We start from the raw sequence: 17,351 nt of genomic DNA on the forward strand, positions 1-17,351 counted from the left end.
GCATGACTGAGAATAATTATACCAGGTACTACAAACCCTCAGTGTGGTTTGAGCTAGGCAGCACTGCTGTGTGTCTAAAATATATGATATAAATACAGACAGTACTTAATATGCAAGCAGAAAAATAATTTACTCTGTAACATAACCTGTGTCTATATTAGTAGCTAAGCACCCAGGTGGAGCTTTGGCTGGAGCCTGGGTTTAATTTCACATGCTGTGTAGAGTCTTCCCTGAGGTGTAACTTTTAAAGCCTCCTTGAGATCCTAATTGCTCATCCCAGCATGTGGCAGTCACATAAGTAAACTCTCCCTGCAAGAATTGTATTCTCCAAAGTATTTGATATTGCCTTGCAGGAAGTTTTGGACATGGGCTCTTCATTTTTTTCATACTATACCTTATTGTGGCACTGAAGAAGAGGTGAGATTCTGTATTGCTAATTACTAAACAAGAGTATAGTAGGCATGATAGTTGTCATGCCTTGTTCTGTATAGTGTTGAAACAAATAGGGCTGAGACAATTGTAACCACATGAGACAAAACTTGCAGGATGGTGGTGGTAGACAGGTTTACTTTATGCTCTTTTAAGTTGTTTAAATGCTCTTGTTAAGTGCCACAGTACTAGTCTAATTTCCTTAGCAGACTGGACTGTGTGGTTCTGCAAATCACTGCATGATGATGGTTTTGTTGCCTGTAGCAGGTGCTGGAGAAGATAATCACTGGGATCTGTCATTAACTGATTTCTGTCTTTCTCTACTTGCTGCTTCCCCTTTACTGATTTTGCTTCCCATTTTGAAAACAGATGAAAATATATTTTCTGTTAATTTATCTTCCCAAGGGAAGCACGGGGATTTGTAATTTTATAATTTGGACTATACCAGAGACTTAAGTCATTTAAAAAAAAAGGGCATGAATTTTAAGTTAGGTTGGTTTATTGTTGTGGTAATATCTTTCTTCTTTAAGAATGAGACAGCAACCCACATAGAAAGCATAAAACTAGGATGTCTCCCAGATGACCAATTTATAGTGGCTCTATGTTTGTGTAGTGAAAGTGGAATGTTTAGTTTTAGAAGACTGGACAGGATTTTGAAAAGCATTGTAAGAGTGTGTTTTCTTGCTTTCATAGTTCTAAATGTCTTTACAAATAAGTTTTCTCTTGCAGAAAGGAAACCAGTGGCAGGTAAGCAAAAGTTCTCTTAATTCTATTGTGTGACATTTTGTACAGAAGAAGATTAAAATAGTGTCTTTTATTAGTGTCTTGTGTAAAAGCATAAATGCTTTTACATCAGTGATTCAGGCTCAGTATTTGGGAATGTTCATGTTTTTATGGGAGGGGAAAAAAGTGATGATGTAGGGTTTTTTCTTTTAAACTCTGCTTTATCTTCTGTAATCAAGACACCATAAAATTACTATACTGACTTCCTTTGACTTATGTTCTTTTTCTTTCTGCACAAGCACTCCTATTTGGACAGGGAAACCTCCCTTCTTCTGAGAAACATTGCAGGAAAGCCTTCTCATTTGCTGACCAAGGTGATGATGCTTCTTTCTACTGTATGTGACTGTTGCTGTGTAGAAGGAATGCTTTTGGTGTGTGCTATGCTTCTCCACTCCTGCCCTTTCCAGCAACTTCTGCATTTACTTACATGATTTTCCTGATTATCCAGGTGCTTTTAAAAGATTGAATTGTATTTTTTGTTTCTGCAGATTTATCGAAGTGTTCAAGTTCTTAAATACTTAATAGCCATATTAGCAGGTAAAATGCCTTAATTAAAAAGGAAATGTACTGAGCTCAAAGTTCTTTTGTTCCTATTGCCATTCACTAGTTTAAAAAAACATCCTAGTAAAAAATGTGGGAGTGTTTAGTAGTTTTAAAAGCCATTAGTAGCCTTAAAATAAGTTCTCTTGCTGTATTGAAGACGAACTAGTAAGAATGGGATATTTTTTTAACATTTTGAATGTTGACTGAATATAATGTGGGGAGAATATTGTAGTAAGACAGCGGTCTAATGAGCCAGGTATGTACAAATCTTGATTATAAATTAATCTTCTTCACAGCAAGGAGATCACTAATGTACTAAGTGATCACAAATTGTCATTCAATTTGCTAAAAATTGTATCCTTTATATGTATTTCCTTTTGAAACTAGAGGACAAGGGATGGAGCAAGCTATAAATCTCTGGTGAAAATACAGGCTGGGATGAAGGGCTGACAGTTTCATGTAGCTGTGGTGTCAGATGTTGCTGATGCTAATACATACTCCAAAACCATATCTGTCTGGGTTTTTTTTAATTCACAGACATTCTATTGGAGAGACCTCAGGGAAGCCTGAAGTAACAAAATGCAATTTGGTGATCTCAAAACAATGAGGATAATGTTCACTGGGCATAAGTAGTCTGTATTTAGCAATAAAAGTTTAGTACTGGTTTACTGCTTTTTAAAAAATATCTTAATATTCTTCTCAAGATGCTCAGCATGTATCTTGACAGGAGATTTTCAGGCTGTCTTCCAGAGGAGTACAAACAGCCAAAAGCAAGTAATCTTCTGCTCTCATGATTGTTTTGCTTAAATTTTGAGTCCATACCTCTGCCTTGACCCCAATAGCTCTTGCCCCCCTGCACTGCCCAACAACGCAAACAGCCACCAAAACAGCAATTGGCTTCATTGCAAATAGATTAACAACAGCTGTGGCACAAAGAAACCACAATTTTCTTTCATCTCCATGTGTCTGCAGATCCTCCCTTCTGGTTGTCTATATGTGGGATGAGTGTTAGTTACCATAGAGGAACGTAATTTTAAAAAGTACATTAAATTATCCCTTTGTGTCATATGACCATGGAGTAGCTCCTCTCAGGTATTCTGGTACACTCCACAGTTAAATGAATTTATAAATCCTTGTGTTGGCTAATTAGGCTTCACAGCTCTTTGATTCAGGTGCTTTTGGTGAGCCTTCTGATTTCCTGAGGGTAATGTTGGTCAGCTTGTGACTGTTTCCGTACAGCTGTGCCTTCCTCTTCTGGCTCCTGAGCACACAGGCTGGCATGGCACTTACTGGTTCTCTTCTGACCTCCTGCAAGCAGAAATACCTTTAGCAAAATGATGAAGTGGAAGTCCCCATTACTGCTTAGATCTCTTCAGCTTGTTGTAACATTGGATAAGGCTCTCTATGAGTGAAGCAATCCCAAGAAATGGGGCATTTTCTTGTACCAAGGTGTTAGATCATTCGACTGTAGGATCATATTGCAGGTCTGTGCTGGTGTCCCTGGTGTGTTACCTGTTTCTTACTGTCTTCACCTGTTTCTGTTTCTTCCCCCTCTCTGGTGTGTCTGCATCTTATATTGAGACTAGAACCATTTTTGTCCTCTGCTAATATAACTAATTCTAAAAATTCTAGCCATGGACTAGATCCCTTCTGCATCACAGCCATGCACACACACTGTCTTGAAGTTTTGGGTGATTTGGTGCAAATGGAGATGTTAATATGGTGTTCTCTGGTAGCAGGAACCTCTGTTTCAGTACAAGCTCTGCAAGGAGGAGATTCCTTGCAAGACATGATTGCCTTTCTACCCAAGGCTAGACTGTAGTTGGGAAAATAAACAGTAGATACCTGATCTTAGTCCTTCAGAAGTCAATGCTACTTGTGTATTTATTATCTTCTTATCTGCAACCAAAGAAAAAATTCAGAGAAAAAAAGCAAATACTAAACAGAGAAGAAATGTCGTAATTTTATGCATTTTGTAGGTGGTGTGTCTACCTTGCTGACTTAAATGAAATGTGGACATAGTTACTTACCTCTTACATTTAATTACTGGCTTTTCTAAGTAGCTTTGTTAAGTGATGCCCCCCTCCCATTTTGTTTCCATTCCATTTGTTATCTCTGTAAAAGAGATTAGTTAATAACACTTAAAAAAAGGTAAAATGAAAGAAAAAATAAAACCTCAACCTAGAAATTCGAGGGAAAAAAATTTTTGAGCAAGGTCAGCTCTGCCATTGAATGCATCTTGTGCGTCTTTATTATTAAAACACAGCTGGAATATCAGAGCAAAACTGCATATTTAGTTGGAAACTGGGGGAAGAAGCAGTGTTTTTCATTATATTACAGAAATCTTAACTTCATATTTTTTTGTGTTTTTCGTTCTGATATTTCAATGTAGGCTAAAATTATACAAGACTTGGTTCTGGTATATAAATGCAAAGAAGATCATTAATTTAAGACCATTGCACTGCAGGCATATGCATTTTCCATTTTGGTTCCAAATAAGTTTGAATATTTTGGATTAACAGATTCTATACATCGGTATGTTGCCAAGTATTCCTTAAATCGGGTGCAATGTTTTCCATAACCAAAAGTAATCTTAGCTGAAAGCTTTAAAATAGAAGTGTAACAATAGTCCCAGAATGGTCCTGTTAAGTGAGGAATTTGTTACCATTTGACAATGTTGCATATTGCTAGTATAAGAGAATATCCTTTTCCTGCCAGAGGTGGAAATGACTCTCCATTATGTTTTGTGTTTTTACAAAATGTGTGTGTGCATCTCCTTGGTGTGTTTCCAAGGCTTGCCTGTGCCTGTAAGGCAGTCCAAGCAGGGAGTGGGTTCTGCTGAACCTTGGCTGCTGTGCCAGTTCTCCAGGTCAGTCTGTGACAGAGCCGTGTGCCAGCAGCGCTGAGTGCAGGGGACACAGGCGTGTGGCCATGGCAGGGACTGATGGCTGTACCGCCTGTGAGGCTGTGACAGCACAGCATCCTGCCCTTTACCTGCCTCTTTGGGATCCTTCAGCAGCTCCATCACTGTTGGCAGCATTTGCTAGCAAAGGGGAAATAAATGCTAAGGTAGATGTGGTTGGACTGCATGTGCTGGCCTTGTTGGTTGGTGGCACTGAACAGTTTAAATAGTTTGCAGTTGCAGTCAGGTGTTTTTGCCATCTGTCACCTGTCTCCCTGTGCAGTGAAAAGAGTTGTTAGCTTATTAGTACAAGCTAAAGGATGACATGTGCTTCCTCCTGGATAGAAGCAGTGTTGTTCTCATGTACGGGGGGAGGAGAGACCTGTGTATGTGTCTAAGTGCTGTTCTCAGGTGACTTTGATGGGCAGGGGGCTGTTTTCTTGGGCCATTAGGAGAGAAGCAGAGTGCCTGGTTGTCAGTTTGGGGGAGTTATTGAATTATTTTATTAAGGAATCAAAATGCATAGTTCTTCATCCTTCTCCCATGAAACATTGTTTGCCACATCAGCAGTGATGCAGCAGTGGCTTGAGCTTAGTTTATTACTGCTCAAAATAGTTTGAAATCTTTGACTACTGTATGCTTTCAGACATTCTGAATTCTGCTTTCTTTTCCTTGCTGTGCTTTCCAGTTAGTGAATTCAGACTTCTTTTTATAATTTTTTGCTCATTGGAACCAGTTATTATTTTGATAGTTGTAATTCTGTTTTGTTTTGGGGTTTTTTAATTTAAACTGATTATGTTGAACTAATAAAGTATAAGGAATCATAATCTCTGGACCCACATTAATTCAGTAGGAAATTAAAAGTAATTGGTACATATTAAAATAGTAAGTCCTTAAAATCTTCTTTCATCTACATATTTATCTATTTTCCAAAGCATTTTAGGTAATGATGGATTATAAACTTTAAGGTCACCAAAGATATTTTAGCTGTATTGGCACAGGTATATGAGAGGTCACAGCTGCTTTTTGCTTGCCCTGGTGTTGCTGCCTGTGCATGTGGCGAGCAGGTGCTCCTGGTGCTTTGCACTGGTGTACAGTGAAATGGGCTGGAAAATTGTGCTGATTGGGTTAATGAGCAGCTTCTCAAAACCATGAATTAGAGTTTCTCCAAATACATGATAAAATGAGTCTTTTGCTTTTGCTTGTTTCATGATGAACAGGTGCATAGCATCACTTTTAGAAACTGGAAAGTCTTTTATAGAATCACTCAGTTGGAAGGGACCCCCAAGGGTCATTGAGTCCAACTGCTGGCCCTGCATAGGACAACCCCAAGAGTCCCCCCATGTGCCCGAGAGCATTGTCCAAGTGCTTCTCGAGAGCTCTGTCAGGCTTGATGATGTCAGGCCTCACTTTTTAGTAACAATTTATTTCTACAGATTGAAATTGTTAATGGTAAGAAATAGGAAGAATAAAAGATTCTTGTTATTGTGGCATGGTTTGTTTTTCATAGAATGCTAATGTGATTTGGCCTTTCTAAGCTATAGGACAGCATTGCTATTGTGAATAAAAAGCCAAAGTTCCCTGTAGTCTCATAAACGCAATGTTCCAGTGTAATTCAGTGCCCAGATAAGGTTTCAGGCTCACATTATTTCTGCTCATGTCAACTTACTGCTTCATTTTATTGCAAAGAATTATATTTCAAGGCAGCATACTGGTCTGTCCAGCTGATGTTTTTTTATGGTGCACAGGATGGTCACAGATGTGAAGGACCAAAAGCTACTAAGAGTGCAGTAAATAACAAGGGAATGTCCTTTAGCAGTTGATATGAATATTAATAATTTATTGAGAAGCCAACTTAAGCTCTCTGGATTTCAGAATAGCTGAATCTTTTACAATAAAAGCAACTATCTAAACACATGGTAAAGAAACTATGAATTACATCCATAGAAGAAAGCAATAGAGAACTAAATGTTTATAGTATGCTGAATGTTATGGTGAGATGTGGTACTTTGGCCCTGGAGAAAATATTAATTTTTCTTTTTTAAGGGTACTGATATTTTGGAAGGGATTTGTGTGGTTTTTAGTAGACTTGTTTGTGCTAGAGATTTTAATTATGGTTTTAGATATTAATTGCCATGAAGATACACAGTTTAGGATTTTGAAAGTCTGAAAATTGCATATGTCATTTTTGAAACAATGGTTGCTTTTTAGCTGCATGTTTCAAATGCAATTTCAACAGAAATATCTATAATCTCCAGAATTTAAGAAACTTTATTGCTAGTCTTAGAAAGACACAGTTTTCTTTAGCATCAGCAAATAGATTTAAGCTACCTGAATTTTTAATGCTTTTCCGGTTGTAATAAAAATCTATTACATAGAAGAGCAAAAGGTGCTTATTCACCCTGTGTCTTAAAATACTTAAAACAAGGAGAAATACAACTTGGATTTAGTAAATTCAAACCTCTTTCTGCAAATGGATTTAACAGTTTAAAATCTTTCAAACTAATGCATGTAGTATGGAATCCTAGTTATAGGATTTGTTTCCCTTCTTTCTGTGTGCTGTTAAATTCGGGTACTTTTTGGCATGCTGTTTGTGTTTTATGTTGATCAACCAAAACTCTCTTGGCTGTACTCCATTGTATACTCTTACTGAATATGTATCATCCCAAGCTATGACTGTAAATATATAATATGCCAAAGTATTTAGTAGCATAAGGGTATTTACAGTACAGGAGAACAGAGAAATGTCTATACAAAATATATACCTCCACTATGTTCCTTTGGAGTTAATGGCAGTTGTATCTCTAAATATAGGAACACTTTCTGTCTTAAAAAGTAATAGTTTTCATCATCACTAGGAAATGGTTGGACATTTATAGATGAGCAAATCAGTAGCCTCAAAGCTACTGAAACCTGACTGAAGTTTGTGTTAACTGGAATTGTGTGTTGTGTCCCCATAGGAGGAACAGGCTGCTAAACTGAAAGCTGAGAAAATTAGGGTTGCATTAGAGAAGATTAAAGAAGCACAAGTGAAAAAGGTGAGTTAGTTATACCCATTTATAAGACCCTTATTTTATTTTTTTTCACCTGGAAAATGCAGGCAAACTTCATTTGTATCTATTAGCCTTAAGTTGCCCTTTATAAAATCAGAACACTATAGTGTTCTAATCTTTAGTGGTAATGTGCTTTCCCATCTAGACTGGACCTAATCAGGAGAAGCCTAGGATATGGAATAACATGATGTTTTTCTTAAGGAATAGCTTGTTTTTCAGCTAGTGCTCATTGGGAAGATTTTACCAACTTCCACCCAGAACTGAAATGAAGGTCCAGCCTCCTGAGATTGTTCTTGTATGTTCTGCAGTCACATGTTTAAAATTTGTACCTGTTTTCTTCATAGCCTTTTCTTCACAAGCCTTTTCTCATTATGCATAGCAGGATTTGCCAGTGCTAAATGGAAGAGAAGTATTCCAGATTAAAGACAGAAATTACCAAATGGAGAAAGCCTGCTGCCCTTACTTGATGTACTCTCAAAGAATACAGAATGCCCTGCAAATTTAGCATTTTTGTTTTATGACAGGAGTTTTTCAGTAGCATAAAATGCCTTTTTCATTGATTGTTTCTGGATCAAAAGCTGAAAAACTCTCTTTGCTGGAAGATGGAAATTAACAAGTCAGTTGTACCAATGTATTGCAGCTAGAGGGTTTATCTTTTCCAGCTGAGCAAGATGTAAAAATGGAAAAAATAATGATTGGCAAGAAGAATCTGTTGTCTTAAGTCTTTTGATTGGTTTAAAAAAACAGCTGCCTATGAAAAACCGTTGTGTTTTAAAACCAGTTTTTTTTCACACTACTGCTTCATATTCCCCAGAAAAGTAAGGTTTAGTATTGCTGTATTGTTTACATAATAACCATTTTTAGAAAACAGTGTAGGAAGCAGGCAGAAAGCTTAAACTGCAGATCTGAAAAATTCTGATTGTTTGTAAGCTTGTGCAGAGCCCTATATCTATGTTTGTTCCACCTAGATATTGTCTGAAAGACACTATTATCAGGACACTTCAGCAGGAAGGATTTTTTCTTTCTTAACACACAACTGAAGGACTTTCTCATTGTGTTGGAAAGACCTTTATATTTATTTACTTGAGCTGTAGGAGAACAGTATCTTGTTAAGTGTGGTAAAAATATCTACCCATCATTTATGACATCTTACATTTTCAGGGAGTGTTTTGATTGAATTTTATGCTACTGTAAGAAAATCTTAGAGGAATAAACAAGATCTTAGAAACCTTATTTTTATTTGAAATGTGACAGATTAATCTTCTTTTTGTTTTCTTATTTTTCTGCTTAACAGTTGGTGATCAGAGTCCATATGTCTGATGACAGCTCAAAAACAATGATGGTGGATGAGAGGCAAACAGTGAGACAAGTATTAGACAATCTGATGGATAAATCACATTGTGGCTACAGTTTAGATTGGTCATTAGTGGAAACCATCTCTGAATTGCAAATGGGTAAGTAATAATTATAAGCATTTCTAATTCTTATTCATAGATGCAGCAGTAGTCTGCATTCTCAGAATGATTTAAATACTTGTCTTCATAATGTTCATCATCGTGTTCATTAATGTAGTAAATGCTAATTCATGTAATAAAGCTCATGATTGAACTTGTTTCAGAATGATCTGAAAATTCTGCTTCAGGGTGTTTAAAAGAATGAGAAAGTTGGTCCAGTGGTTTCCCAAAGATTTCTGCTTCTTTATTTTGCAATGAGGATTTTCAGCTATTTTCTACCATTTCAGTAAATTTTCCTCTTTTTCTTTATGCTGTTCTCTTTTGTCTATTTTCAGTATTCTGAAGTTCTAGCACTAGTGGTAACTTTTTGAAAGCTCAGAGCTTTGAGAGTCAAAGCTCAGAGGTTTGACTGAGAACCAGAGTTCTCAGAGGTCTTGTTGACACGTCATTTATTGAGTGACAGAGATCATAGGAAGTAGAAGTGTCAGTTTTTAGACTTCTTTACAATACTAGCTATGGATATTCTGCATTTCATAAGCATTTTCTTTTCCTTCTGATCATTGCCCACTACTTTTTGATACTTTATGAGTGAGATAATCATTGGGGATGTAGAACGAAGTATTGTGCCAAAAAAGGTGCCTGATCCATTCCTCTGGGAATTATGTAGACCAGAGAACACATAAATGTGATAACCTTATTTGTGCTCATAAACTTGGAAATGTTATCATTTGAGTCTGCAATGTTCCTGCAGGATGGTAGGCCTTCTCAGATTAAAAAAAAAATTAAAACATTTCATATGTTGATGGAACTATAAACTTGAAGATAGAAGTCTATGCTGAGTGACTGGATGTAAAAAAATGCCGCTTCCAGGCATGTCTGGAAGTGGACTAAGCTCTTTTAGTCTCTTAGCGTAAACTTCTTCTCCACTGTAGTAGATCTTGAACTCTATTTTCTCTGCATTAGTAGATCTTGAACTCTATTTTCTCTGCATATATGCCTTGTCTCTTAGAAATGACTACAGATTTGTTTCTATCACAAAATGCAACAGATTCCAATGTATTTGCTCACATGTTATTGTTCCAGAACGGATCTTTGAAGATCATGAAAATTTAGTTGAAAATCTCTTGAACTGGACAAGAGACAGTCAAAACAAACTAATGTTCGTGGAACGTATAGAGAAATATGCACTTTTCAAGAATCCACAGGTAAGCCTGAGATTTGTGCTAAATGTGTGTGTGGCTGATGGCAGTTTCTTACTTTTTTGATAGCATTTATTTCCATACTTTCATTTTGGTACTTGTGTATGTGCTAAAATGCCAGGCAACTTTACACTTCAGCACTATGTACATCCACAGTGTTGTTGGCGCAGAGTCAATCCTTAAGAGGCAACCATGAGCCGAAGCAATCTGTTTGCTAATGGGTTTGTGAGTAGTTTTAATGCACATGAAGGCAGGCAGTTTCCAGAGATTTACACCCATGCTTAATGCTGCTCAATTATGTAAACATGCAAGAAAGGTGTTGACAGATATTGCTAATAGCAATGTCTCTCCACTGTGCATTCTTGCATTGCTGGCAAGAAGGGGAAGACAAAATCTTAAGAGAACAGCCACTCCATGGTCAAATGACAAGAGTAGAGAAGACAGCATGTGCTCCTTCTCTGCAAGTTGGGACCTGCCTATATTCACTTGTGTTTCCTGCTCCTGGCTGGGAAAACAAAGGCTTCTCTTCCTCTCAATTGGCCTCAGAGACCTCTCTTCTCTCAAATGGTAGCTACAGACCTGGTATCTGCCAGCACTGCAGTATTGTAGGGGAGTGGAGGAAAAGAAACAGAAAAACAGAAGGTGGCTCTTGGAAGAATTTGCATTGAAAATTCACTTGATCTCTTGTCTGTAATATCACTTGATCTCTGTTTTAACTCTTACCTAATGTATTCCATTTTGAGTTTATAAATTATTTTTATACCTGTATGGCATCTATATTTTAATTTATTGGATTTCAACTGGGTATCACTTTTGCATGTTCATCCTATGGGACATCAGTTTACTTGATTTTATTTCTTTTTACGCAAGATCTGAAACCCAGTCTTACGCAAGTGCTTTGCACTGAAGCAGCAAAACTCTACATTCTTTTTAAAAGTTTGTAAATTATAGGTTTACTCTCAGTACTTATAGTAGGCACTGTCACAGGAGCGAGGTACCAGCATAAACCAAATATTTCTCCTTGTTTTAAAATATTGAACTGGCAAAACTTTGGCAAAACCCAAATGAATATTTGGGTTTTTTCCAGTATTAGCCTAGGGGTTAGGAAGATGTTTTTCATTGTCCCAGTCTTTTCCAAACTGAATAAGAGTAAAAAACTTATTTAATAAGATATGGTGCCTGTGCATAATTAAGTTCCTTTTAAGAAGCTGACAATTTATTTAGAATGTATTATTATTTATTTAATGGCTTCAATGTGTGCTTCTTTGAATGCAGAAATAATGACAGTATGTAACAGATCTCAGGAGGTTTTTTATATTTTTATTGTGGTATTTACAAGTTCATAGTGTTTTTATATCTGGATGCATTGTAACAAACAGCCATTTGATCCTTAGAAAAGCAGAATGATGTTGTTATGAGGTTGTTAGGTAGGAGTATGGACTGATTGATATTTCTGGTAAAGGTGATTATAAGTTACTTCAGTGTATTATTTAGCAGTCTGACAGTTTCAATTAGTCTACAAAGTTTTGTTCTTACTGCTACAGAAAAGTAAACAAGAAATGCCATTTGGCTTGATTTCAGAATGCCTAAAGAAATATTAAACTGTATTTTGTTACAGAACTATCTTCTGGGGAAGAAAGAAACTTCTGAGATGGCAGACAGAAATAAAGAGGTGCTACTAGAGGTAAGAATGTCAAACCGGAAATGACAAAGTAGTCATTTTGGAGCATGTAGACAAACCGCTAAAGGTTGTGGTGATTGAAATTGATGGACAGAGCAGAATGGAATTCTGGAACTCTGTGAATGGAATGTGTTCTCTTTGAGATAAATGGCTGTTTTAATGTAACACTGCTTCAGATGTGATCAGTTAAAAAAGTCTCTGCACTTAGTTTAGTATCTGAAATACCATACACAGTGATAATCAAATTGAGATTGCCTCTAGCTATGGCTAAAACCATTAATTTCAAGTTGAGATTAGCAGACCTGTGACCTGTCTTTTGTGACCATTTTTTTTTGACCTGTGGTGCTAGAGAATTTTTACTAGCACTTTCCAAACTTTCATTTCTACAAAATTCTAGAGCCTGGGTCTGGAGACTGGTTTAAATTAATATTTCAAATTTTGATAATAAGCAAAGCAAATTTTAAGTAAAATTTTAAATAAAATTTTTTTCAATTACGTTTTAAAATTAAAAAAAAAAAACCAAATTGTTGAATTTTAAGAAATGCATGACAGGAATTATTCTCAAACGCATTAACCAGTTTACAGAAATAAGGGCATAAAAGTGTGGAACAAGTAAAGCACACAGTAAATATAGCCTTCATAAGCTGAAAGCTAAATCCTTCTGTGGCATGGCTGAAGTGCCATAGGTTCCACTTGATTTCCAGAATAATGACTATGATTTACATAGTTACCCAAAGGTAAATATTTGGGGTATTTAATTTTGAGTTAAACCTAACACAGTTTGTCTTAAAAGTAGCCTATGCATATTAGTAATGTATTATTAATATGGGTTTCAATAAGTGTATGTATGTATACATACATATATAAGTGGATGTATGTGTGGATGAAAAAATTGTTTGAAGCCACAACATGCAGGGAATTGTAATTCTGCTTAACTCTTTCTGTCTTCTAAGATTATTCCTAAGTCTTTGCTGCATATTAAAGTGTGTGTTTAAAGCATTTGTTTTTCTCTGCTAGTTCTTTATAAATAGAACGTTAGCAAAAGTTGCAGTGTTGTGGACAGTTAGTAGCAGTGAAGTACTCCTGGAATGAATTGCAGCTGTGTTGGATGGATGCACAGTTAGGTTTGTGTGTGCTTATACATATGAAGCTATATAAGGTGACCTTGTGACCTGAAAGCCAGTAAAGCCATGGGGGATCTATTACTGAGAAACAATGGTCAGAAAATCTTTACAGTAGCTGCTAATGATTTTTCTGTCATTGTTGCACTGAGGAAATGTTGAGACACCCTATCATGCTTGTCTGAATTGCCTCATTGCTTCTGTAATTTATCTGTAGTTCATATCTCATGTGAAAAAGATCTGTTCCTGCTACAAGTGCATTCCTTGGATAAAGAATTTCAGCCATTCAAAACAAACCACTGCATGCTCTCTGCTGTTCTGTCTGTTTCCCAAACTGCTCTGTTTATTGGCAGGAATGCTTCTGTGGAAGTTCTGTAACTGTGCCAGAGATTGAGGGAGTTTTGTGGCTGAAAGAGGATGGTAAGAAATCTTGGAAGAAACGTTACTTCCTTCTCCGGGCTTCTGGAATCTACTATGTCCCTAAAGGGAAGGCCAAGGTATGCTACTTAAAGCAATTGCTCTGAATTGTTCAGTGCTGGTAAACAGTGCACACAAGAGTTGGCTTTAAGTTTTGGCTTAGCTGTGCCTTTCCAAGTGCCATATACCTTAATTAAAATGCTGGCTTTATCATGGAAATACTATATGAATTTTTGTGGCAGCACTTGATGTGAAGGGTGTAACCCCAGTGTAAAAACACAAGAATACAGGGAACTGCTTCTTGGGTTAGTTGTTCAGAAATACTTGAGAAAAAGCTTTTGGTGGAGCTAAGAAGCTGATCTTTGCTGAAGCAGAATTTGGATGGAGGACCAAATTGCTCTGCAGATGTCAATCATGAAGTATCAGACCAACTCCACAATGTCTGCATAATTTCATTATGTTTAGTTAGTTCATATAAACTGGATTTTTTTTTTTGGACCAATTGGTGCTACATTTTTTGAAAACAGGTATAGGTAATTCCATTTCTACAGGATCACTTACTGCTGTTCTCTCTATCAGTAATGCAAAATAAGTAGAAAGACACTACAAATGCAGTAGTTCAAGGCTGAACTACTGTGAGTTCAAGTCATCCATGAATCCATCAGTCTTGACAGCATCAGATGATTCCCAGTACAGCAAGTCCACCTCCCACACATCTGGGAATGAAGAGGAAATCTCTATCAACACAACAGCTCCCTTTAGAGCTGAATGCATGTCAGATGTTCTTTCCACAATCTTTTGCTTCATTAAAACAATCTGTATGCAAGTAGCCTGTTGAAATTCTTTGCCCTACACTCAATGCCAAACATTTTTAGAATTCTACTTACAGTCACACTGGAATTTGGACACCTTGATTATTACCAAGGTGAAATATAACTAACAGCTGATAACTTCCTGATCAACCAGTCATACTTGCTTTCTCTTGATACCTGCTCTGAGTAAACAGTAGTAGTCCAGTGTAAAATGTTGTCAAAAGACAAAATGCAGACAAAACCCAAAAACCAGACTGAATCTGGTTTAAAATGCAGGTGTGATGAAAGAGTTTATGCGTAGCTGTATCCCCTTCTTGTGTTGGTAGTCTTTGAATCAGATTGAAACTAATATTTGACCTTAACTAGACCTTATATTAGTATTGGATCTTAGCATTAGGCTGATTGTGCCAATGTGTGTGGATTTTTGTGAAGATACTTTGTACATGACTGGTTTTGTATTTACTAGGTCTCACGGGAACTCGTGTGCTTTCTCCAGCTCGACCATGTCAGTGTTTACTATGGACAGGACTATCGGAACAAATACAAGGCACCCACAGACTATTGTTTAGTGCTAAAGGTAACACTGCAGCACTTGGCTATACCTTGAGTACACTTTACTTGTTCTCAGCCATCAGCTGCTTTTAATCTAATTTTCCTCTAGTTCTTGTATACAGTGTGAACAGTTGTTGCCTGTTCTCTGAGCTGGTCATGACTTCATAAACATTTTCATATTGCCCTGAATTGTTTTATTTCCAGACTTACGAGTGCCAGTCTATTTAATTGTTTACTACACTCTAAAACATACACTGAAGTCTGCTTTTCCATTTGGCAGCTCTATACCTTACAACTGTTTAGGTTCAAAGAGATAATACCCCTTGAAATGCTAATTGCAGGGAGTTATCTTCTCAGTATAGGTCCAGAGTAGTGGAGAAATAAATATTAAAGATTCAAGTCTACCCTTTATGCACCAACCTGAGGGAAAAGGGGTGTTGTAAAGGAGGCATCTTCTGAGTATAAATGACAGGTAGAAAGAACAGTAGCAAAAACTGTTACAAAACCAGTGACCTGATCTTAAACACATCTAATGACTTGAGTTCATAAAGTTATTTTAATTGAATCAACACATCTCCTAGTTTCTATTGACTCCCACATAGTGTTCAGAATGGTGTCAGTTCCTGCAAGATAGCTGGGCGCCAAGCTATTTTAAAGCAAGCTTTCACTCTGTGTTCAGGCAAATAACATGTCTTCATGGATTTGAAATTGTGCCAGTAACAAGAGATGTTTTTAGTTGCACTTTTCCCCTCCCTGCTCTAGATCTCATGTGGTGTTGTACATTAGACTGTTTACTGTGCCTGGAGTGTGTGCCTGCCTGTCCACTGCCTGAAAAAGGATTTCATTTTCCAGTGGACAGGGCAACATGTCTTTGAGCCCACTGAGGAGACAAGTAATATTAAATATGGGACAGGATATTAGTTAAGAAAGTTCATGGCTAAAACTGGAAGTATTTTCTATATTCTTATAAGTCATTGAATGCAAACGAAAATGTCAGTATTTGTAGGTATATATAAATTCCTTGAAGTAAATTGATTTTTCTTCTTACATGTCACTTTTGTCTATATCATTTGGACAGGTTATAGCAAATTTCATTTTCAGACTTTTTGACCACACAAAGTAGATTTATTTTTTTTTTTAATTATTGCCATTCTGAGAATCAGATTTAATGGTAACATTACTGAAGACACAAAAATGTGTAGAAATTGTCCCTAAGTAAATTAATGGGGTAGCTTTAGTTGGGTAGCTTACACCAAGTGAAGCTGTGTTTTCTATGTGGAACTGATGAATCACCAAATTATTATATTAAGCAGGATTCAGTTCTGCCTTCATCAGTTCTTATAATGTTACATCAATATTTTCAATTAGTACTAATGTGTGGAAACCACACAGTTTTAAAAACAGAGTTTTGTGCCACAAAGGCTCACTAAGAAAGCTAGGAAGTATCTCCTTTGGGACAGGTAAATGGCAAGTACAGACTGAAGGCCCAGTTCTCTACTGATGTCCAGACTGGATTTGTCTTTATCTTCACTCCTTTGTTTTATATCAAAACTTAGTGTGCTCACATCAGGTGCTGTGCTATTGTTAAGTGTAACATTTGTGTGCTAATTTATAAAGTTAACTCCTTGGTCCTAAATACACTGAGAAATTCTTTTATTTCTGTATAAGCAAAGTTTTGAACAAGTCCAGAAAGAAGCTGGCTTGTTAGCAAAGTAATTGTATTTGCTTCTATAGACTCTTCTTTGTTATACAACATGTATGTGTAGGAGGCTGGTAGTGAAAAATGAAAATAACTATCTACTATCATAAGGAAATACGCTGTATATATTCTCTTTATGGACATAGGCGTCTTATGTTCATTTTAAAATAATTGTGTTGGAAGGCAACAGAATAGAATATTCTGAAAAAGCTTAGAAGTTCTTTGATATATGTTTCAGACAGTCTTCAGTAAAACTTAAATATCTACAATCCTCTAGCAAAACTCTGTTGTGTCACTGAGCTGTAAGCTAACAGAGGAAATGATAAGAACTGGGCTGTTCAGTTACCCCAACAGCTGAGAAACCTGTAATTTCTATAGCATGGTCAGGAAACAACTGGATAGCACATCCAGAATGATTTCCAGTCTCTGATTTTTGAAAAACATGTTTCTTTCTTGACTGCTGAATTGATAAATACAGTGCCTTTACGTTTTTTATACATATATGTGGGAGCAGCAAGTATTTTTTTAGATGATAACCCTGTATCAGTAAGGTGGGAACCTTGAAGCCTTCTACAAGGTGAAAATAGAATTGCGCTTAACAGCATGTCACTTGGGGAATGTCTCACTTAAGCCTGCAAAGGCAGAGAAGACCAGTGTGTTTGTTTTCCTCTAGTTTGGGGGATTTTATGTGAGAGAAAGGTGAAAT

At 36.7% G+C, this 17,351-nt stretch overlaps 1 protein-coding gene across 2 annotated transcripts in view; it reads left to right on the plus strand.

Annotated features, from left to right (window-relative positions):
* The window catches only part of RAPH1 (Ras association (RalGDS/AF-6) and pleckstrin homology domains 1), a 79,006-nt gene that overhangs the window by 46,280 nt on the left and 15,375 nt on the right, over window positions 1–17,351 (plus strand). The window contains exons 5-11 of one of the 2 annotated variants that reach the window (XM_059475737.1): window positions 1,452–1,526; window positions 7,618–7,695; window positions 9,005–9,164; window positions 10,248–10,369; window positions 11,982–12,047; window positions 13,519–13,662; window positions 14,861–14,971. In XM_059475737.1, coding sequence (XP_059331720.1) covers window positions 1,452–1,526; window positions 7,618–7,695; window positions 9,005–9,164; window positions 10,248–10,369; window positions 11,982–12,047; window positions 13,519–13,662; window positions 14,861–14,971 — 756 coding nt within the window. The remainder of the gene's footprint in view (window positions 1–1,451; window positions 1,527–7,617; window positions 7,696–9,004; window positions 9,165–10,247; window positions 10,370–11,981; window positions 12,048–13,518; window positions 13,663–14,860; window positions 14,972–17,351) is intronic. The other variant, XM_059475738.1, reaches the window with a different exon arrangement.

Source organism: Ammospiza nelsoni, chromosome 7 (genome assembly GCF_027579445.1).
Source record: "Ammospiza nelsoni isolate bAmmNel1 chromosome 7, bAmmNel1.pri, whole genome shotgun sequence".
In the NCBI taxonomy this organism is placed as follows: Eukaryota; Metazoa; Chordata; class Aves; order Passeriformes; family Passerellidae; genus Ammospiza; species Ammospiza nelsoni.